The 20,010-nt window shown below is 41.9% G+C and overlaps 1 protein-coding gene across 5 annotated transcripts in view; it reads right to left on the bottom strand.

Moving 5' to 3' along the window:
* The window catches only part of ASIC1 (acid sensing ion channel subunit 1), a 355,544-nt gene that overhangs the window by 44,962 nt on the left and 290,572 nt on the right, over positions 1-20,010 (bottom strand). For all 5 annotated transcript variants that reach the window (XM_056555379.1, XM_056555377.1, XM_056555378.1 and 2 more), the window contains one exon: positions 18,939-19,089. In XM_056555379.1, the coding sequence (XP_056411354.1) occupies positions 18,939-19,089 (151 nt within the window). The remainder of the gene's footprint in view (positions 1-18,938; positions 19,090-20,010) is intronic.

The raw sequence follows: 20,010 nt of genomic DNA, 5'->3' as shown, positions 1-20,010 counted from the left end.
CATGATGACACCAGATTGCATGTTGCTCGGGCCTACTGTGAACAACCTGCTTGGCCTAAATGTGTTACCATTGCCTGCAGAATCTCTGGACTTGTGGACTTGTCTTCCATTAAACACATTTGGGACATCATTGGTGGGGCAATTACAAAAAGATGATATAAGTGCATTCATTGTGGCAGAACATTTCACAGTCAACTAATAATAACCTTACTAAAAGCATGCCAAGGCATGTAAGTGTGTGTATTTCTGAAAGTAGCGCTCTTCCTTAATATTGAATTAATTGAGATGTTTAAAATATTTGGTGATTTTTTTATCATTTGCATATCATTAACATGTCAATGGATCTTGTGATTTGCATAATTCCATGACTTTTCCTTCTTGGTGCTGCAATGTTGAGGAGTGTATATACAGGATAAATAGCTATTCTAGGATTAGAATCTGCAGCTATAACATTACATGCTTTTCAATCAAACCTTTTATGTTACATGTTAGTTGGAACAGCTGAAACCTAGGATTAGTAAATATTAATCTCATCTTTGAGCTGCCAAGACAAATTCACGGGTTCTTGCATTGATTCATTTAGAATTCTTTGCGCTTTCCAAATTCTATTCTTATGATTCATGAAATTGCTATATTCAGAACATTTTCTGCTTCTTATAAATGCTCTTTTCATTGCCACCAAGTTCTCTTAATTTTATCCTAAGACAAAGGTAAACAGCTACATTTTCTGTTTCAAAGGTTATAGGGAAACCATAATTTCACACAAATTGTTAATATTTCGTATTTTTTACTCCTACAAACTTTGTAGCAGTCAAATAATTTTGCTATATCAGTAGGACAACAACAACTTTTCGCCTAAAAGCAATTCTATGATTTTTTTTCCCTTTGGTTCATTCACATTTATATTGCGTCACCAATGTTACTTTGTAATGACATTTATCCTTTCACCACAAAAGGTTTAACAAAACCCCCAAAATAATTATTCTTCCGTTTCTACGCAGTGCACTTTAAGGTAAAAATGACACCTTATCTTTATTCTGTAGGTCCATTACAATTACGATACCCATTATTATAGGTATTTTACTACTTTAAAAAAAATCTAACTTTTTATACAAAAATTTGTATGTTTAAAAATGTCCTCTTCTGACCCTTATAACTTTTTTTCCCCTGCATACGGTGATGTATGAGGGCTCATTTTTGGTGCTGTGGTCTGTAGTTTTTATCAGTACCATTTTTATAAATGTTTTCTGGTATATGAAGTAACCAAAAATGCACAATTTTGGACTTTGGAATTTTTTTTTTACGTGCACGCCATTGACTGTGTGGTTTTAATAATTTTATATTTTAATAGTTCAGACATTTATGCACGCAGCGATACCGCATATATTTATGTTTATATTTGCTTATATTATTTTATATATAATGGGAAAAGGGGTTAATTTAAACTTTTATTAGGGAGGAGGCTTATTCACATTTATAATTTTTTTTTTTGTTTGTTTTTTTTACATTTCAACACTTTTTTGTAGTCACCCTAGGGGACTATAACATGCAATCTTTGGATTGCATACACTGTTCAATGTTATGCCATAGAGCAACATTAATCAGTGTTATTGGCACTCCATTGCTCTCCAGCCCATAGCTGACTGGAGCATAGGAGCACCAGTCGGACACCAAGAAAGCAGATAAGGGCCCTCCTGCCATCCTAAATTGTTTTTTGAAATCAGAAAGTTTTATTAAAGGTTTTTTTTTTGCATACAAAACACAGAAAACACATTGACAAACCAAAACAGCCCCCCATCCCCCATGTCTATACAGCAGAGAGAAACGATAGCACCGTGTTATAGCCTGTGAAAAAGTTGCCAAAAAAAAAGAAAAAGATGAGGCTTATAAAACACTTTAGGAGTAGAAGAATAACAGACCGGGCGTAGAAATAAAAAAGATAATAAGAAAGAGCATGCAACAAAAGAATCACAGCACTTTAAGGCCGACACAGAACAGGGACAAATCAATACATGTAGACTAATGAAGGGGGGGGGGACGGGACACAAAAACCACATAAAACAATGGCAAACCCAGCAAAGGAAACACCATTCAACTGACTAGATCATCTAGGGACACCCATTCCACGCAAAAAGGTCTCCATTGAAGTATGTTGTAGATATGTGGAAGCCAACCCAGGTGCATCAATCCAGGGGCCGGAGATGGACTCAAACTTCCCCATATCCTTCCGTTTAACATAGACCCCCTTCTCCAAGCGAATAACATGATTCAATTTAGATATCAATTCAGGGAAAGTGGGAGGAGAGACTCTCAGCCAATGTTGAGCAATTAACTTATGAGCCTGATAGAGAATCATACAGATACCTAAGTATACCCCGCTATCCCCATCTGGACCCCCCAGTAGCCCAACACACAAAGCAATGCAGAAGGAGGAAGGATACCATAAACTCATCTAATAAAATGTAACACCTCACTCCAGAATTGCGTAAGATGTTCACATCACATGTAGCAGATGGGCATCAGGTAGAGAACGAGAAGGACAACAGGAGTCCGGCCTAACTCCAGTTCTATGGAGAAAGGCAGGGGTCCAGTACACTATATGTAATAAGAACAGTTGGGAGAGACGATGAGCCTCTAACACTGCCAGCAGAGGAGTCATAGACACTGCTGGAGCCCAATGCTCATCCGAGATCCGCCGTCCTCTTAGTTGATCGGGACACCACAATTTCACTGTGGTCCCGAACAGCCCACTGAGCTAACTGGCAATACACTTTCCCGCATTTATATGCCACAATCAACTTAGATAGCAACCAGGACCCACCGGTTATGAAGTGTACTTATGAGATGAGCGGTTCTTCTAAGTGCGGGACCAAACACAGGACGTACCTGTACGTGCTGTGTCCTCTATGGATTAACCTATAACATCTTGCCCCTTCATCAGATGCGTGAGATATAAATGGGATGCGTGAGATATAGACAGGATAGCAAACAAACCCATGCACACAGTGTTGCGGCCACTCCCCCTTCACCTGAAACCATGGTCCTTTTGCTAAGCCATGCCCATTCGGTAAGCACTAGTGGAAACTGCAAATATTCACACAACATCTGAAACCTGGGTAAAAATTGTGTGAATATTTGCTGTTTTCACAACTTTACAAAATAATCGTATATAATAAATACCCCCCCATAGTGTTTCTCATAAAACTCAGCACATAAAAAAAAAAATTCGAAGCTCTTGTGAAGATTTGTCTCTCTGTGTATACACATAATTTCTTACAACCAATAAAAACTCCTACAAAAAAAAATCAGGAGCAATGTGGAGAAAAAACTGGAATATTCTCAACCAGGACACCACATCCCCAAAAACCGCTATAGACGAGTCCGCTCTTTAACCTGTTCAGGACCCAAGAAGTATGCATACGTCTTGGGACCCTGGTACTTAAAGGGGTTGTGCGCTGCCCTGCAGTTTGGAGCTCCGCTCATAGCTTCCGGAAGTTCATTACTCCGAACGCTGTGTGCGGGCTTCCGTGTTCGCAGCCACTGGGCGTGATGTCACGCCAGGCCCATTCGTGACATCTCGCCCGCCCCCTCGTGACGTCTCACCCGCCCCCTCAACGAAAGTCTATGGGAAGGGGGTGCGACCGCTGCCACGCCACCTTCCCATAGACTTCGGTAGAGGGGGCGGGCGAGACATCACGAAGGGGCCAACAAGGAAGCCCGCACACAGCGTTCGGAGTAATGAACTTACGGAAGCTGTGAGCGGAGCTCCAAACTGACGTATGCATACGTCCTGAGTCATTCCGGTCTCCGCCGCTCGCCGGACGGAGATCGGAACGGCATGCCTGCTGAAATCGTTCAGCAGGCATGCTGTGCAAAAGCCCAGGGGGGTCCAGGGACCCCCGCATGTCGGCTATCGGCGCAGATCGCAAGCGAATTCACACCAGCGATCTGCGCCGATTCCGGTCATTCGAGTCATTCGGGTGACCCGATGACCGGGTAATAAATGGTGATCGGCGGTGTACGATACACCGACAATCACCTGCCATTGTTAGGGAGAGGTGACTATACTGTCACCTCCCCAGCAACGCTGTTATTGGCCGGCGTTAACGGCTTCTTCTCCCCACTCTGCATGCTTACTGAGTTCAGTCAGCTAGCAGAGCGGGAAGATAAGGACCGGGATCCCCCCTCGGAGCATCGGAGACCCTCAGGAAGAAGAGGACCCCATTAGATCAGGGTGAGCTTTTTCTAGGGACAGGTAGGGAATCAAAACGAAAGTAAAAGTGAAAAAACTGTAAAAAAAAAAAAAGTATCCCCCCCGACCCCCTAATAGGTCCCCAAGGGTCTGCTGTCACCTGATCCGTGTGACCCCGGGCCCTATTAGGGGTTCAGGGTGCTGCGAGTTACACCCATGTTTTTTTTTGGGCCGCAGCTTTTTTTTTTTCCTGTAAGTTTACACCAAGCACCACACACTACACACTTCCCTGCCCCCCCTCCCCGCACACACACCAACGTAGAAAAAAGGTGATGGCCCGCCGGGCATTTTCGGCAGTGGAGGCTTACGCCTTTTTAGCCTCCAACTCCGAATCTGCCAGTGAGGACGAGGAAGATCCTTTTTTGTGTTCTTCCTCATCCTCCTCATCATCTAGCAGTGATGATGAAACCCCTGTAAGGCGGGGCTAGGCGAGGCCACGCACCCCCCATGAGAGTGACCCAGTGGACGACACTAGTACGAGTGGCAATGCTGCTCGTAATAGGAGTCCGGCCCCCCAGACAAGTGCACCGGAGCCCCCTTCCGATGACCCTGTCTGGAGCCCCCCAGAGGGTTATCAGCCACGGATTCCTGAGTTTGTTGGCGACTCAGGAATCCGGATTGACCATGCTGGATTCACTGATCTAGACTTTTTAAAGTTTTTTTTCAGTGACAGCCTGGTCAATCACATGGTGGAGCAAATGAACTTGTATGCCCAGCAGTTCATTGCCCACCACCCCAATTTGTTTTTGGCCAGGTCCAATGAATGGTACGCCATTGATGCAGCGAAAATTAGACAATTTTGGGGCCTCACGCTGCATATGGGCCTGGTCAAAAAACCAAGTGCTCGTCAGTACTGGAGCGGGGACGTCCTCTATCAGACCCGGCTTTACAGTATGGCGATGACACGGAAGCGGTTCGAGGCCATTCGGAAATGCCTGCATGATGCAGATATTGCGGCATGTCCGCCCCAAGGTGATCCCGCCCATGACCGGCTTTACAAAGTGAGGCCGGTCATCAATCACTTTGGGGCCAAATTTTTGGAGGCCTACGTACCACTCAGGGACCTCTCTGTAGATGAGTCTCTCATCAGTTTTAAGGGGAGATCAAGTCCTCAAGCCATATAACGCCATGAGGAAAACACGGGCATGGTACAAAAAAGTTGCGGTCTACATGGTACAGGTTGCCCTGTACAACGCTTTTGTACTATCCCAGTATGCTGGCAACACAGGGACATTCCTCCAGTACCAAGAAGATGTCCTAAGGTTCCTGATCTTTGCTGACCGGGAAAGATCAGGCCGGACTTCCCAAGGGTCTGGAGTTATAGGCGCCAGGATCGTCCCAGGCTAACACTTTCCAGGTGTGATCCCCCCCACTGGAAAGAAGGGACGAACCCAGAAAAAATGCAGAGTGTGTTTCAGGAAGGGGATTCGGAAGGACACCACATATCAATGTGACACTTGCCCAGATAATCCGGGCCTCTGCATAAACTGCTTCAGGGAGTATCACACTTCCATGGAGCCCTAAATGTTCCCTTTTTATGTTAATTTTCCATAATTTGACCAATGTACCAAATCCAGAGTACATTCCAAATTTTTCACCCCATAAATCTCTAAATTGCCCCAAAAACCTAGAAAAAAAAAAATAAAAAAACCTGATAAGACCTCTGGGGGTGTTTTTCTCAAAAATGGGTCATAGGTCACTGAGTCACTATCATCGGGGACTTTTCTATGTTGCCTCAAATGCACAGCGCTCTCTCTCCACCTGAGCGGGTGCGCATTTGAGGCAACAGGTTAGGGACGGCCACACACATCACATTCCCAGAATGATTATTAAGAGCATAGGGTTTGGGGCGGGCATATTTTTTGGGGTTTTGGCTATCCTTGATAAAAGTAGTTTTTCTTAATAGTTAATAACAGCTGTTTGTCACCAAGGATATGGACAGCAGGATTGGAGGTTTTCTTCAGTGCACATTGTGCCACATGTATACATCTCTGGAGCAGCAGCTTCAGGGTAAATACCGCTGTGACAAATGTGAGCATGTTGCCCACCTGGAAGCTCGTATTAGAGATCTAGAGGAGCAAAATGCAACATTGAGGGCGATTGACAATCTTACAGAGCAAGCAGTTAGTGGGGTAGAAATGGAGGTTGGAGAAACTAGCCAGGAGGCCCAAGTAGGGAGCTGGGTTAATGTAGTTAGAGGGACTGGAAAGGGGGCAAGGAAAAGGAAGGTCACTTCTGCTTCTGATCTCCCAAGTAAAATTGCCAAGTTGGGCGATGATGCGAGGGCCTCAGTATCAGAGATGGCAAACCTAGTGGATACTGGTCTCCCTAACAGCCGGGGGAACAGCTCAACTAGTAGTGTGGGGGATGGTAACGCAGGTAGGCCAAGACAGTTAGTTGTGGTAGGGGACTCTATAATCAGGAAGACGGATAGAATAATTTGTCGCCAAGACCACCTCAACCGAATGGTTTGCTGTCTCCCTGGTGCCAGGGTTCGGCATGTGGTGGAAAGGGTGGACAAATTACTAGGGGGGGGGGGGGCTGGGGATGACCCAGCTGTCGTGGTCCATGTGGGAACCAACGACAGAATACATGGTAGGTGGAGGTCCTTGAAGAATAATTACAAGGAACTAGGTGCCAAGCTGAAGGGAAGGACCTCTAAGGTTGTGTTCTCTGGAATACTTCCTGTGCCATGCGCATCGCAGGAAAGACAGCGGGAGCTTAGGGAGTTAAATGCATGGCTTAAGTCGTGGTGTGAGGGGGAAGGGTTTGGGTTTTTAGAGCACTGGGCTGACTTTTCATTGGGGTACAAACTCTATTCTACGGATAATTTGCACCTGAATGGAAGGGGGTCTGCTGTGCTGGGGGAGAGAATCCTGGAAGGGGTGGCTGAGTATTTAAACTAGGTGAGTGGGGGGAGGATAATAAAGCAAAGAAAGCAGACAGTGGGATGGATAGGTTAGAGAGGGGTCAGGACATAATGGCGGGTGGAGAGGAGTCCTGTGGGGGGAGGTTAAGAACAGTGGATAAGGAGATTCATGCGTTACAAACCAGCTGTAAAAATAAATGTAGCCCGAAAAATTGTAATCCCAATAATTCAAAAAATTCCATTAGCCCCAATAACTCAATAACTACAATAAGCCCCATTAACTCAAAAAATACCGTTAGCCCCAATAACTTAAATAACAACGTTAGACGCAATAACGCAAAAAATCCCATTAGCCCCAATAACTTAAATAATAACGTTAGACCCAATAACTAAAAAAATCCCATTAGCCCCAATAACTTAAATAGTACAATTAGCCCTTATAACTCAAAAAATGACATTAACCCCAATAACTCTGAAAATCCCATTAGTGAGACTATATGTGTAAAACTTAATGGAAATGTAAAGTGTATGTTCACAAATGCCAGAAGCCTAGCAAATAAAATGGGGGAGCTTGAGGCCTTGATACTGGAGGAACATATTGATATAGTTGGGGTCACTGAAACATGGCTGGACTCCTCGCATGACTGGGCTGTTAATCTGCAGGGGTTTACATTGTTTCGCAAGGATAGAATGAACAGAAAAGGTGGTGGAGTCTGTCTGTATGTAAGAAGTGGTATGAAAGTCAGTGTGAACGATGCCATAGTGTGTGATGATTCTGAGGATGTGGAATCATTGTGAGTAGAATTACAAAAGGAGGGAAATATTGAAAAAATAGTATTTGGTGTAATCTACAGACCCCCTTATATCACTGAAGAGATAGAAGGTCGGCTGTATAAACCAATAGAGAGGGCCGCCCAGGCAGGTACAGTGGTAATAATGGGAGATTTTAACTATCCAGATATAGATTGGGGCCGGGGGTTGGCTAAAACTACAAAGGGGAGAAAATTCCTAAATTTATTGCAGGATAATTTTATGGGCCGGTTTGTGGAGGACCCAACAAGAAGTGATGCCTTGTTGGATCTGATCATTTCCAACAACGCAGAGCTGGTTGGTAATGTAACTGTGAGGGAAAACCTTGGTAATAGCGACCACAATATAGTTACTTTTGACTTAAAATGTAGAAAACAAAGACAGACGGGGAAAGCAAAAACATATAACTTTAAAAAGGCAAACTTCCCTGGGCTGAGGGCTGCACTACAGGACATAGACTGGGGGGAGGTGTTCTCAAATACTGATACAGAAGGTAAATGGGACATCTTTAAATCAACTCTAAATAACTATACAGCTAAATATATACCAAAGGGGAACAAATATAAACGATTAAAACTAAATCCTGCATGGCTGACAAATGAGGTTAAAAGAGCAATAAACAACAAAAAAATAGCCTTCAAAAAATACAAATCTGATGGGTCAGCTATAACATTTAAACAGTACAAGGAGCTTAATAAAATCTGTAAAAATGTAATAAAAACAGCAAAAATTCAAAATGAGAGACAGGTGGCCGAAGAAAGCAAAACTAATCCTAAATATTTTTTTAGATATATAAATACAAAAAAACCAAGGACAGAGCATGTAGGACCCCCTAATAATGATAATGGGGAGGTTGTCACGGGCGATCAAGAGAAGGCGGAGCTACTGAATGGGTTCTTTAGTTCTGTATATACTATGGAAGAAGGAGCTGACATTGGTCAGGTCAGTGCTGGTAACACATCATATAATGTATTGAACTGGCTTAATGTAGAGATGGTACAAGGTAAGTTAAGTAAAGTAAATGTAAGCAAATCTCCAGGGCCGGATGGACTACACCCAAGAGTTCTTAGAGAGGTAAGTTCAGTAATATCTGTACCCTTGTTCATGATATTTAGAGATTCTCTGGTGTCTGGTATTGTGCCAAGGGACTGGCGCAAGGCTAATGTGGTACCAATCTTCAAGAAGGGCTCTAGGTCTTCGCCAGGCAATTATAGACCGGTAAGTCTAACGTGCATTGTGGGTAAATTGTTTGAAGGACTTATAAGGGATTACATACAGGAATACATAGGGGATAATTGTATTATAAGTGATAGCCAGCATGGGTTTACTAAGGATAGAAGTTGTCAAACCAATCTAATTTGCTTTTATGAAGAGGTGAGTAGAAGCCTTGACAGAGGAATGGCTGTGGATATAGTGTTTCTGGATTTTGCCAAAGCGTTTGATACTGTCCCTCACAGACATCTGACAGGTAAGTTAAGGTCCTTGGGCTTGGAAACTTTAGTTTGTAACTGGATTGAAACTGGCTCATGGATCGTACCCAGAGAGTGGTGGTAAATGATTCGTACTCTGATTGGTCCCCGGTTATTAGTGGTGTACCCCAAGGTTCAGTACTGGGCCCGCTGCTGTTTAATTTATTTATCAATGATATAGAGGATGGTATTAACAGCTCTGTTTCTATCTTTGCAGATGACACCAAGCTTTGTAGCACGGTACAGTCTATAGAGGATGTGCATAAGTTACAAGATGACTTGGATAGACTAAGTGTCTGGGCATCCACTTGGCAAATGAGGTTCAATGTGGATAAATGTAAAGTTATGCATCTGGGTACTAATAACCTGCATGCGTCGTATGTCTTAGGGGGGATTAAACTGGCAGAGTCACTGGTAGAGAAGGATCTGGGTGTACTTGTAGATCACAGACTACAGAATAGCATGCAATGTCAGGCTGCTGCTTCCAAAGCCGGCAGGATATTGTCATGTATAAAAAGAGGCATGGACTCGAGGGGCAGGGACATAATACTCCCCCTTTATAAAGCATTGGTACGGCCTCACCTGGAATATGCTGTTCAGTTTTGGGCACCTGTACATAAAAGGGACACTGCGGAGTTGGAAAGGGTGCAGAGACGCGCGACTAAACTAATATGGGGCATGGAACATCTTAGCTATGAGGAGCGATTAAAGGAGTTACAATTGTTTAGTCTTGAGAAGAGACGTTTAAGGGGGGATATGATAAACGTATATGAGTATATAAATGGCCCATACAAAAAATATGGAGAAAAACTGTTCCAGGTTAAACCCCCCCAAAGGACGAGGGGGCACTCCCTCCGTCTGGAGAAGAAAAGGTTTAGTCTAAAGGGGCGGCACGCCTTCTTTACCGTGAGGACTGTGAATTTATGGAACGGTCTACCTCAGGAACTGGTCACAGCAGGAACAATTAACAGCTTTAAAGCAGGGTTAGATACATTCCTGGAACAAAATAACATTAATGCTTATGCAGAATTATAAAACTACATCCCTTTCCCTTATCCCCTTACATCCTTCCCTTCAATCCCCTGGTTGGACTTGATGGACGTATGTCTTTTTTCAACCATACTAACTATGTAACTATGTAACTATGTATGCTCTGGGTTATCATTCTGGGAATATATCCTTTTTTATAAGTTTCTGGCCCACTTTACCCCATATTACGGGCCTCTGTACCCCACCTGTATACCCCAGTTATGGCCCGTTGTCCCCCATAGTGTTCCCCTATTTTAGGGCTCAGTGCTCCCCCATTAACGCTCCTTGAGGGGGGGTCCCACATCCTGGCTCCATATGAAGCTCAAGGCCCCTGACTGCCCTCCCACTCCAGCAAGACCTGCTGTGCATCCACCGAGCCATTATCATCAAAAAATAAGGTATGTCCTTACTCCAAAGAAATGTATTTACAAATTGTGGGGGGTCTTTTCTGCTATTAACCCTTAATTAAAAATGTTAAATTTTGGGGAAAACTCACTAAAATGAAATTTTTTTTTTTTTTTTTACATATGCAAAAGTCGTGAAACCCCTGTGGAGTATTAAGGCTTACTTTACCCCTTGTTATGTTCCTCAAGGGGTCTAGTTTCCAAAATGGTATGCCATGTGGGGGCTTTTTTGCTGTTCTGGCACCATAGGGGCTTCCTAAATGCAACATGCCCCCCAAAAACCATTTCAGAAAAACGTACTCTCCAAAATCCCGTTGTCGTTCCTTTGCTTCTGAGCCCTCTACTGAGCCCACCGAACAATTTACATAGACATATGTCCTTACTCAAGAGAAATTGGGCTACAAATATAAGTATACATTTTCTCCTTTTACCCCTTGTAAAAATTCAAAAATTGGGTTTACAAGAACATGCGAGTGTAAAAAATGAAGATTGTGAATTTTCTCCTTCACTTTGCTGCTATTCCTGTGAAACACCTAAAGGGTTAAAATGCTGACTGAATGTCATTTTGAATACTTTGGGGGGGTGCAGTTTTTATAATGGGGTCATTTGTGAGGTATTTCTAATATGAAGACCCTTCAAATCCACTTCAAACCTGAACTGGTCCCTGAAAAATAGTGAGTTTGAAAATTTTGTGAAAAATTACAAAATTGCTGCTGAACTTTGAAGCCCTCTGGTGTCTTCCAAAAGTAAAAACACTTCAATTTTATGATTCAAACATAAAGTAGACATATTGGAAATGTGAATAAAAAAACATTTTTTTTTTGGAATATCCATTTTCCTTACAAGAAGAGAGCTTCAAAGTTTGAAAAATGCAAAATTTTCAAATTTTTCATCAAATTTTGGGATTTTTCACCAAGAAAGGATGCAAGTTACCACAAAATTTTATCACTGTGTTAAAGTAGAATATGTCACGAAAACCCATTCTTGGAATCAGAATGATAACTAAAAGCATCCCAGAGTTATTAATGTTTAAAGTGACAGTGGTCAGATGTGCAAAAAATGGCCGGGTTCTAAGGTGTAAAATGGCTGGGTCCTTAAGGGGTTAAAGAACATCTTAAAAAAAGAAATCTACCATAATGGCCAAGGCTTCCTAAAAACAATGCAAATGCTGTGACTAGGTCCTTCAGCAGCAAAGTCTATAATCACTTCATTGCTTTTTATCTTATTTAAACTGCATTTCAGACTTTATTATCTATTTAATAGAATCTAAGTGTAGATTATAATATGTTGGTCGGACAGTCCAAAATTTGCACAACCACCTAAATAAACACTGACATAATGTCACACAGGCTATGATGATACACATAAGGGTTTATTTACTATTGTGATTCCGACCCTTTTTTTCTTGGGTTTTGCACCCAAATTGTGTTGCACATTCCATGCGACACAATTTATGACCAAAAAAAACCAAAACCCTCCATTTTACAAGAAAAACCCGAAAAGGGGGCGTGGTCATGGGAGAAAGTCTGCGTGGTCCTTACAAAAGGGGCGTGTCTCCGTCAGTTTTGAAAAATCCCAACATTTTTACTAAGGTTTCCACAGAAAATGTGGTGGATTTGAGCTGAGGAAAACCAGACAGATCAGAGCAGGTGTAAAAAAAGCAAAACGTAGGGAAAAGTGGAAAATGTAGGGAAACCTTAGTAAATACCGTGGAAAATACCTGTCGGGAATCAAAACCCACAAAGAAAACTACACTCTACTCTTAGTGAATAAACCCCATAGTGTTTTAAGGCATGCCAAAGATAAACACAGCTGTAATTTCAGAGACTTTGTGGTCACACCAATCGGGCAAATCTCCCCAGCAGCTTTGAACTGGTTTGAACTCGTAAAAAACTTAAAATGTACTGGATTTATAAGTTAAACTTATGTGAAAATGTAATTGCTATAATGATTATTTCAAATACTGGCATTGATACCATGTTTTAATGTTATTTTAACAAATTTTACTAGATCTGTAGCAAAGGCCCTGTACAGATACCAGACTAAGTTTATATTATTAATATTTATTTAATAAATCATATATTTTATTTAAACCAGCTACATCATATTTCTCTGCATTTCCATAATTGGAAGGTTACTTTTTAAGTAATAAGTATACACCTTGAGGTCTGAATTCCCTCTGTTTTGGTAATTTTATTAATTTTTTTGGCACTTTTGAGTATAGTGCAACTCATTACCTCGGTCTAGACTCAACGTATTTATATTAGTGTGCAGCCATCCAATTCATATTTTTCCTCTAATTTACAAATCTGTTTAACTTTCTGGCACCAGTTGATTAAAAAAAAAAAAAAAAATCCACTGGAGTACCCCTTTAACCCCTTGGGGATGGAGGGTTTTCCAGTTTTTGCACTTTCGTTTTTTCCTCCTTGCCTTTTAAAAATCATAACCCTTTAAATTTTGCAGCTAAAAATCCATATTATGGCTTATTTTTTGCACCACCAATTCTTCTTTGTAATGACATCAGTCATTTTACCCAAAAATCTACGGGGAAATGGGAAAAAAATCATTGTGCTACAAAATTGAAGAAAAAATGCAATTTTGTAAATTTTGGGGGCTTCTGTTTCTATGCAGTACATTTTTCGGTAAAATGAAACCTTCTCTTTATTCTGTAAGTCCATATAATTAAAATGATTCCCTACTTATATAGGTTTGATTTTGTCGTACTTCTGGAAAAAATCATAACTACATGCAGGAAAATGTATACGTTTAAAATTGTCATCTTCTGACCCCTATAACTTTTATATTTTTCATCCTATGGGGTGGTATGAGGGCTCATTGTTTGCGCCGTGATCTGAAGTTTTTAGCTGTACTATTTATGTATTGATAGGACTTTTTGATCACTTTTTATTCATTTTTCATGATATACAAAAGTGACCAAAAATACGCTATTTTGGACTTTGGAATTTTTTTGTGCGCACGCCATTGACTGTGCGGTTTATAATTTGGACATTTCTGCACGCGGTGATACCACATATGTTTATTTTTATTTGCACAGTTTTTTTTTAAATGGGAAAAGGGGGGTGATTCAAACTTTTATTAGGGAAGGGGTTAAATGATCTTTATTCACTTTTTTCACTTTTTTTTTTCAATGTTATAGCTCCCATAGGGGGCTATAACACTGCACACACTGATCCTTTACATTGATCAATGGTTTCTCATAGGAAACCATTGGTCAATGTTTCTGCCGCTTGACTGCTCATGGCTGGATCTCAATCACTGAGCAGTTATTCGGCGATCGGACAGCATGGAGGAAGGTAGGGACCCTCCTGCTGTCTTTACAGCTGTTCTGGATGCCGCGATTTCATCACGGCGATCCAAACAGCTCCCTGAGCTAACCAGCAGTGCTTTACTGTCACTTTAGATGACGCGTTCCACTTTGAATGCCGCGTCTAAAGGGTTAATAGCGCGCGGCACCGCGATCAATGCCGTCCACTATTAGCCACGGGTCCCGGCCTCTGCGTTATAGACAGGGAGCGGGCTGAGGGCGTATAGGTACGACCTCTGTCCCCAAGGAGTTAAGCAAAGAGAAGTGGTGCTAGAACCTTCTGTAGCAAAGCATTCCACATATTTCAAACAAAAGTAAAAGAAAGAGGGCAGAAACTCATCAATGTTCTTCTAAAGGCTTTATTCCGAAAAGAGGTACAAAAATTCCACTTCACATAAGCCTACTTGACACTCCCTGCTCGTGGAGGAGGCTCTTTTTGGAATAAAATCATCAGGATTTTTCTTCTTTCTGTGTCAACCACAAAGAAAGTAAAAAACAAAAAGCTCTCCCCCTTTTGCTGGTGTTTGCACAGATGACCATGAGCAGTGGCCTACAGTCCTTCAGTAAAATGATAATAGCAACTCCAACATTACGAATCAAGATAAAAGCATCTTCTTTATTAGAAAACTTTAAAATGCTTGAACCTGGAGCCCCGGATCTTTGTGTTGGAGATGAACTTTGCCTACAGCTTTGTTTTACAATGTCAATTTTTCCTTTGTCTGTTCCTCCTGATATGTGGTGCTTTTGGTGGGGTGAACGGCTGTTGTAGCCGACTTTGCTTTTTGTTTGTTAATTGTTTATTGAAAAATTTTAATAAAGCCTTTTAAGAAAACTTTAAAACATAGTCTATAAAACATGGAGCAGTGTTCATCAGGCCTGACACATTTCGCATACGATCTATCTTAATCATAGACCCTTTTTTATCAGTCTCAAACTGAGTTATTTGTATTAGTTACTGCTCCTTGAAATCTTGCTTGTACAGTCAGCCCTCTACTTTAGAGATCAAGAACACCTACCTTCTACTGTAGCACAATTCCAGTCCTGCCCCTTACCTTATCAGTCATGCAGAGCCTAGTCTCTCACACTTGGCCTAACCCCCGCTCTACTTATACAAAAGGGCATGCCCATATAGTTCCACCCACTGCCCTTGCAGCTCTGGTGGGTGGATTGGTGGATTACACAGCCATTACCTCTACACTTGCTTACTCTTTCTGTCAGTCACTATGAAAGCTGCTCCTTCCCCAAATGTTTAAGTCATGTTTTTGGTGCCATTTATGGGTATATATGTTTTTGTTTGCTTTAATGTTTATATGTCATGTATATGATGAAGGAGTGTCATGATGTCTCTCAACAATATACAAATAGAGATAAACAGGTACCCGCACTCACCACGAGGAAACAGCAGACCGACTCTCCTGGACTCTAGGATATACCCGGCATCAAGCTGGTAGCAGGGTGCTCATAGTGGAGGCGAGACTGCCGACAAGGTTTCGCGCAAGACGCGCTTCTTCCGGCCTCGTATGAAAAAGAGTCCATGTGAGTCGGCCTGCTGTTTCCTCGCGGTGAGTGCAGGTACCTGTTTATCTCTATTTGTATATTGTTGAGTGACTTTGGATTTCTTGGTCCCCAGCATCCCCGGACTCAAGGGCACTAGGACTCCGCATGGCCACAGTGACAGTTCGTTAGGCTCCATATTATATGCTATTATACAGCTGGGATATAGGTGTCGGTCCCTCTTTACAGCAGTGCCCTCTGTTTTGTGTTTGTCAGTATTCCTTATAAAGTCTTCCAAAGTACACACCTTGCGTGATGTGGATACTTCTCATCTTTCGCTACAAACAAAGTTTTGCCACAAGCTTTTTCTTCCATACATGATATGTGGATTTAGACATTGATGACTCCATCATCTGTGATTCCCCTGTGACAGCTGCATCTCTTGAGATTTAACCACAGGCCTGATATAGGTACCGTTCTATGAAGAGCTCTGCTCTGTTCTTTTTATAATGGAAAGGAAATCCCCTTTATTCTTATACTAAGGCGTACTGTATGTAATAATAAAATGGGATTTCTTTTAAGATAGTGTGTGCCGGTATATTGTGCTTTCTAGGTTTTCTTATTCAAAACCAAGCAGACAGGGGAGCGGATAAATATATGTGCATTCAGTTAATGTAACACTAGAAGTACCACATTATATTCATACCACACTGTGAGTGACCTGAAAAAGAACAGTATTGTGGTAGAAATTAAACGGTAACGCTCTCCAAAGCATAAAATGAGAAGAGCCAAAATATATGTTTGATTGCTTTATGTAAGGATTTATGTCATATATTCGGAGATGGATTTCAGCAACCTGTGGCTCCCAGGGTGTTGCTGATTCATAGACCTCTCTAGAACATGGTGAAAAATATATTGTAGCTCCAAATCTGAAGAGCTTTTCATCTATCATTATACTAAAGCCAGGTCCTGACTGGGAGAAACATTGCTGTGTGGTGAATGAGAATATTTTGGTGCACATGTGGGTTATGGCTGATAATGGTGTATAATACAAACTGCAGTGAATTGCACATCTGCAGACAAAACATTCCAGAAAAAGTTAAAGGGGTACTCTGCCCCTAGACATCTTATCCCCTATCGAAAGGATAGGGGATAAGATGTCAGATCGCGGGGGTCCCGCCCCAGGATCTCGGCTGAAGGACTCACCTGTTGCAGCTTCCGGAAACGCTGGAGGCTTCGGCTCCCGATCACGGTGATGTGAGATTATGACATCATGACTCCGCCCCTGTGTGTGATGTCATGCCCTGCCCCTCAATGCAAGTCTATGGGAGGGGGGCGTGACGGCTGTCACGCCCCCTCCCATAGACTTGCATTGAGGGGGCGGGGCATGACATCACACGGGGGTGGAGTCGTAACGTCATGATCTCACGTCACCGTGGTCGGGAGGTGTTAGGATGAGAGCCTCCAGCGCTGCCAGAAGCCGCAACAGGTGGGTCCTGCAGCCGAGATCCCGGGGGTCCCCAGCTGACATCTTATCCCCTATCCTTTCGATAGGGGATAAGATGTCTAGGGGTGGAGTACCCCTTTAAAGCAATAGTCTCATCTTAGGCATTGATGGTAAATAGATGGGTTATGCCATAAATGTCTGATAACGGCAGGTCCCACCTCAGAGATTACCACCTATTGGGAACACTTATCCTATTATCCAATTCCCAGGCCCTGCATTCTCCACACACTTGAATGAAAAGTGGGTGAACTTCGGTGAAATCTCCACTGAAGTATATGGAAAATACGGTGGGCAGAAATTGTACTGCTAGTTGAAGATCTCTGGTCTGACATTTGCATAGAAACATAGAATGTGTCGGCAGATAGAACCATTTGGCCCATGTGCCAATATCTTGAATAGTATGAATAGTCCTTGTCCTGATCTTATATGAAGGATAACCTTATGTCTATCCCATGAATACTTAAACTCATTGTATTTATAGAATGTATATTATGAACAGGCATATACTTTAAAGAATGTGATAAGTTTCTTCTTTAGTGCCAACTGTGGAGAAAACTACAACTTCTAGCAGGTCCTGAAGGTCTACCTACAGCTGTCAGGGAATGCTGGGAACTAAGAAGATAACAGTAATTTGAAAATGCATTTAACTAGTTGTGGAAGGGACACACTTTATTATCAGAAGCATGCTTCCTGACCCTTCACTGCTTCTCTGCTTCGGTAAGGGGGGGGGGGGGGGGGGGGTGGCGGGGTGGCATCATCCTACCACTGCCCTGAGGGTTAAGAATGCAAACCACAGCACTATCAATGAACATTCTAACACCTATTTAAAGGGGAACCCCGGTGAAAACAAGTAGAAAACAAATGTTTTCAAATCAACTGGTGTCAGAAAGTTAAACAGATTTGTACATTACTTCTATTAAAAATCGTAATCCTTCCAGTACTTATTAGCTGCTGTATAAAACAGAGAAATTTGTGAAATTCTTTTCGGTCTGACCACAGTGCTCTCTGCTGACACCTCTGTCCATGTCAGGAACTGTCCAGATTAGAAGCAAATCCCCATAGAAAACCTCTCCTGCTCTGGACAGTTCCTGACACAGACAGAGGTGTCAGCAGAGAGCACTGTTGTCAGACTGGAAGGAACTTCACAAATTTCTCTGTAGTATACAGCAGCTGATAAGTAGTAGAAGGGTTAAGATTTTTACATAGAAGTGATTTAAAAATCTGTTTAACATTCTTGCACCAGTTAATTTGAAAAAAAAAATTCCACCAGAGTTTTCCTTTAAATGCCGCGGTCAACTTTGACAGAGGACATCAAAAGGGTTATTGCTGGCCAGGGTGATTGCCGCACACCAACTATTAGCGGAGGCCCTTTGCTAATTAAATAAGCTGGGTGGCCGTGGTATGGAGGGGGATGAAATCCCCAATAAACTAAAGTATCCAGGGTATAGGGCATTTCAAGCCGCCTCAAGGTCCTTGACCTAGGTGGAAGTGTAACCTCTGCACCCTCTATAGATATGCTCCCCTCACAATCCATGTTACAAGTGGGGAGGTTTACGAAGACCCCTTGTCATAATAAGTACATTAAAAAATGTTAACTTTATTTTTGCCGTGATGTCAGTTTATTTAATGTTAACATAATGGTATTTCTCCATCCCCACTTACAAATTGGGATATTGTTAGATTCATTTTTGCAGAATTATTTTGATGGGACTCAATTATGTTAAAACATAGTAACACATAACTCTTAATAATTATAAAAGAAACCATTAGATACAATACCAGGCATGTGCACCATGCGACAATTGCAGTTCTCCACCAGATATCGGGTCTCACAGTCAATCCGACATGCAGAAATACTGTAGATATCAAAGAACTCTGAATCCATGGTGCTAGATTTGCAGTCTCCCCATGGTGGGGGCAGGTATGTTAACTGAGAATAATAAATGTCAGAGAGTTAGAGAAATTCTGAGAAACAGACTAATGAAGAGAGACAAGGTGCCAAAAAAGCTGCCATAAACGATACAATAACATAAATATGCAACATAAATGATGAATGTAATAAAAAAACAAACAAACATGTAACTGATTAAATGGTGTAGATTTATTTCATTACAACTGAGTAATAATACTATCCTGACCTATACTCTTTAAAGGGGTATTCCAGGAATTTTTTTATTTGACTATGCTACAGGGGCTGTAAAGTTAGTGTAGTTCATAATATAGTGTCTGTACCTGTGTGTGATGGTTTTCTCACAATTCTTCTGTGATTTTCACACCAATATTTATTTTTAACAGCATACAAAATGACTGTTGTCTCAGATTTTTCCCAGGTAGCAATGCTTCCGAGACCTGACTCACTAGTCAGCTGATGACAGGGAGCCTGTCTGCTTCAATGGGTGGAGGGATCGCTTGGTGGGAGAGAGATCAATCTGCAACTAATGCAACAGCTGTAGGCACCCTGATTGAAAACCACAGGTCTTTTGAATGGATGCAGCTCATTTATGTTTCAATGGTTGGGGTGGCTGATGTGTGGGAGGGAGGAAAATGGAATTATGGGATTTGAAGGCAAAAAAGAAAAACTCAAAAAGGAAATGCCAGTTCACAAAAAGCTAGCCACAGTGTTATGGTAATCTCACAACATAGCCATAGACAAGCGCAAATTCTTCCTAAGCATGTCCATTACTGCCTACCAGGTATGTATTAAAATCACCTTATGGTGGATAACCCCTTTAGAGGGGGGTCTCCTGCAACGTCAGTAAGCTCTCTATTAAAAGTAAAAATGCATTAACTATTTAAATCACTAAGGATTTCTGTCCTTCACAACAAATTATATCCAAAAAATAACTCCATT

This window comes from Hyla sarda, chromosome 2 (assembly GCF_029499605.1).
Source record: "Hyla sarda isolate aHylSar1 chromosome 2, aHylSar1.hap1, whole genome shotgun sequence".
Classification (NCBI taxonomy): Eukaryota; Metazoa; Chordata; class Amphibia; order Anura; family Hylidae; genus Hyla; species Hyla sarda.
Note: the sequence above shows the minus strand (reverse complement) of the source record. Positions and strands in the feature narration are given on the sequence as shown.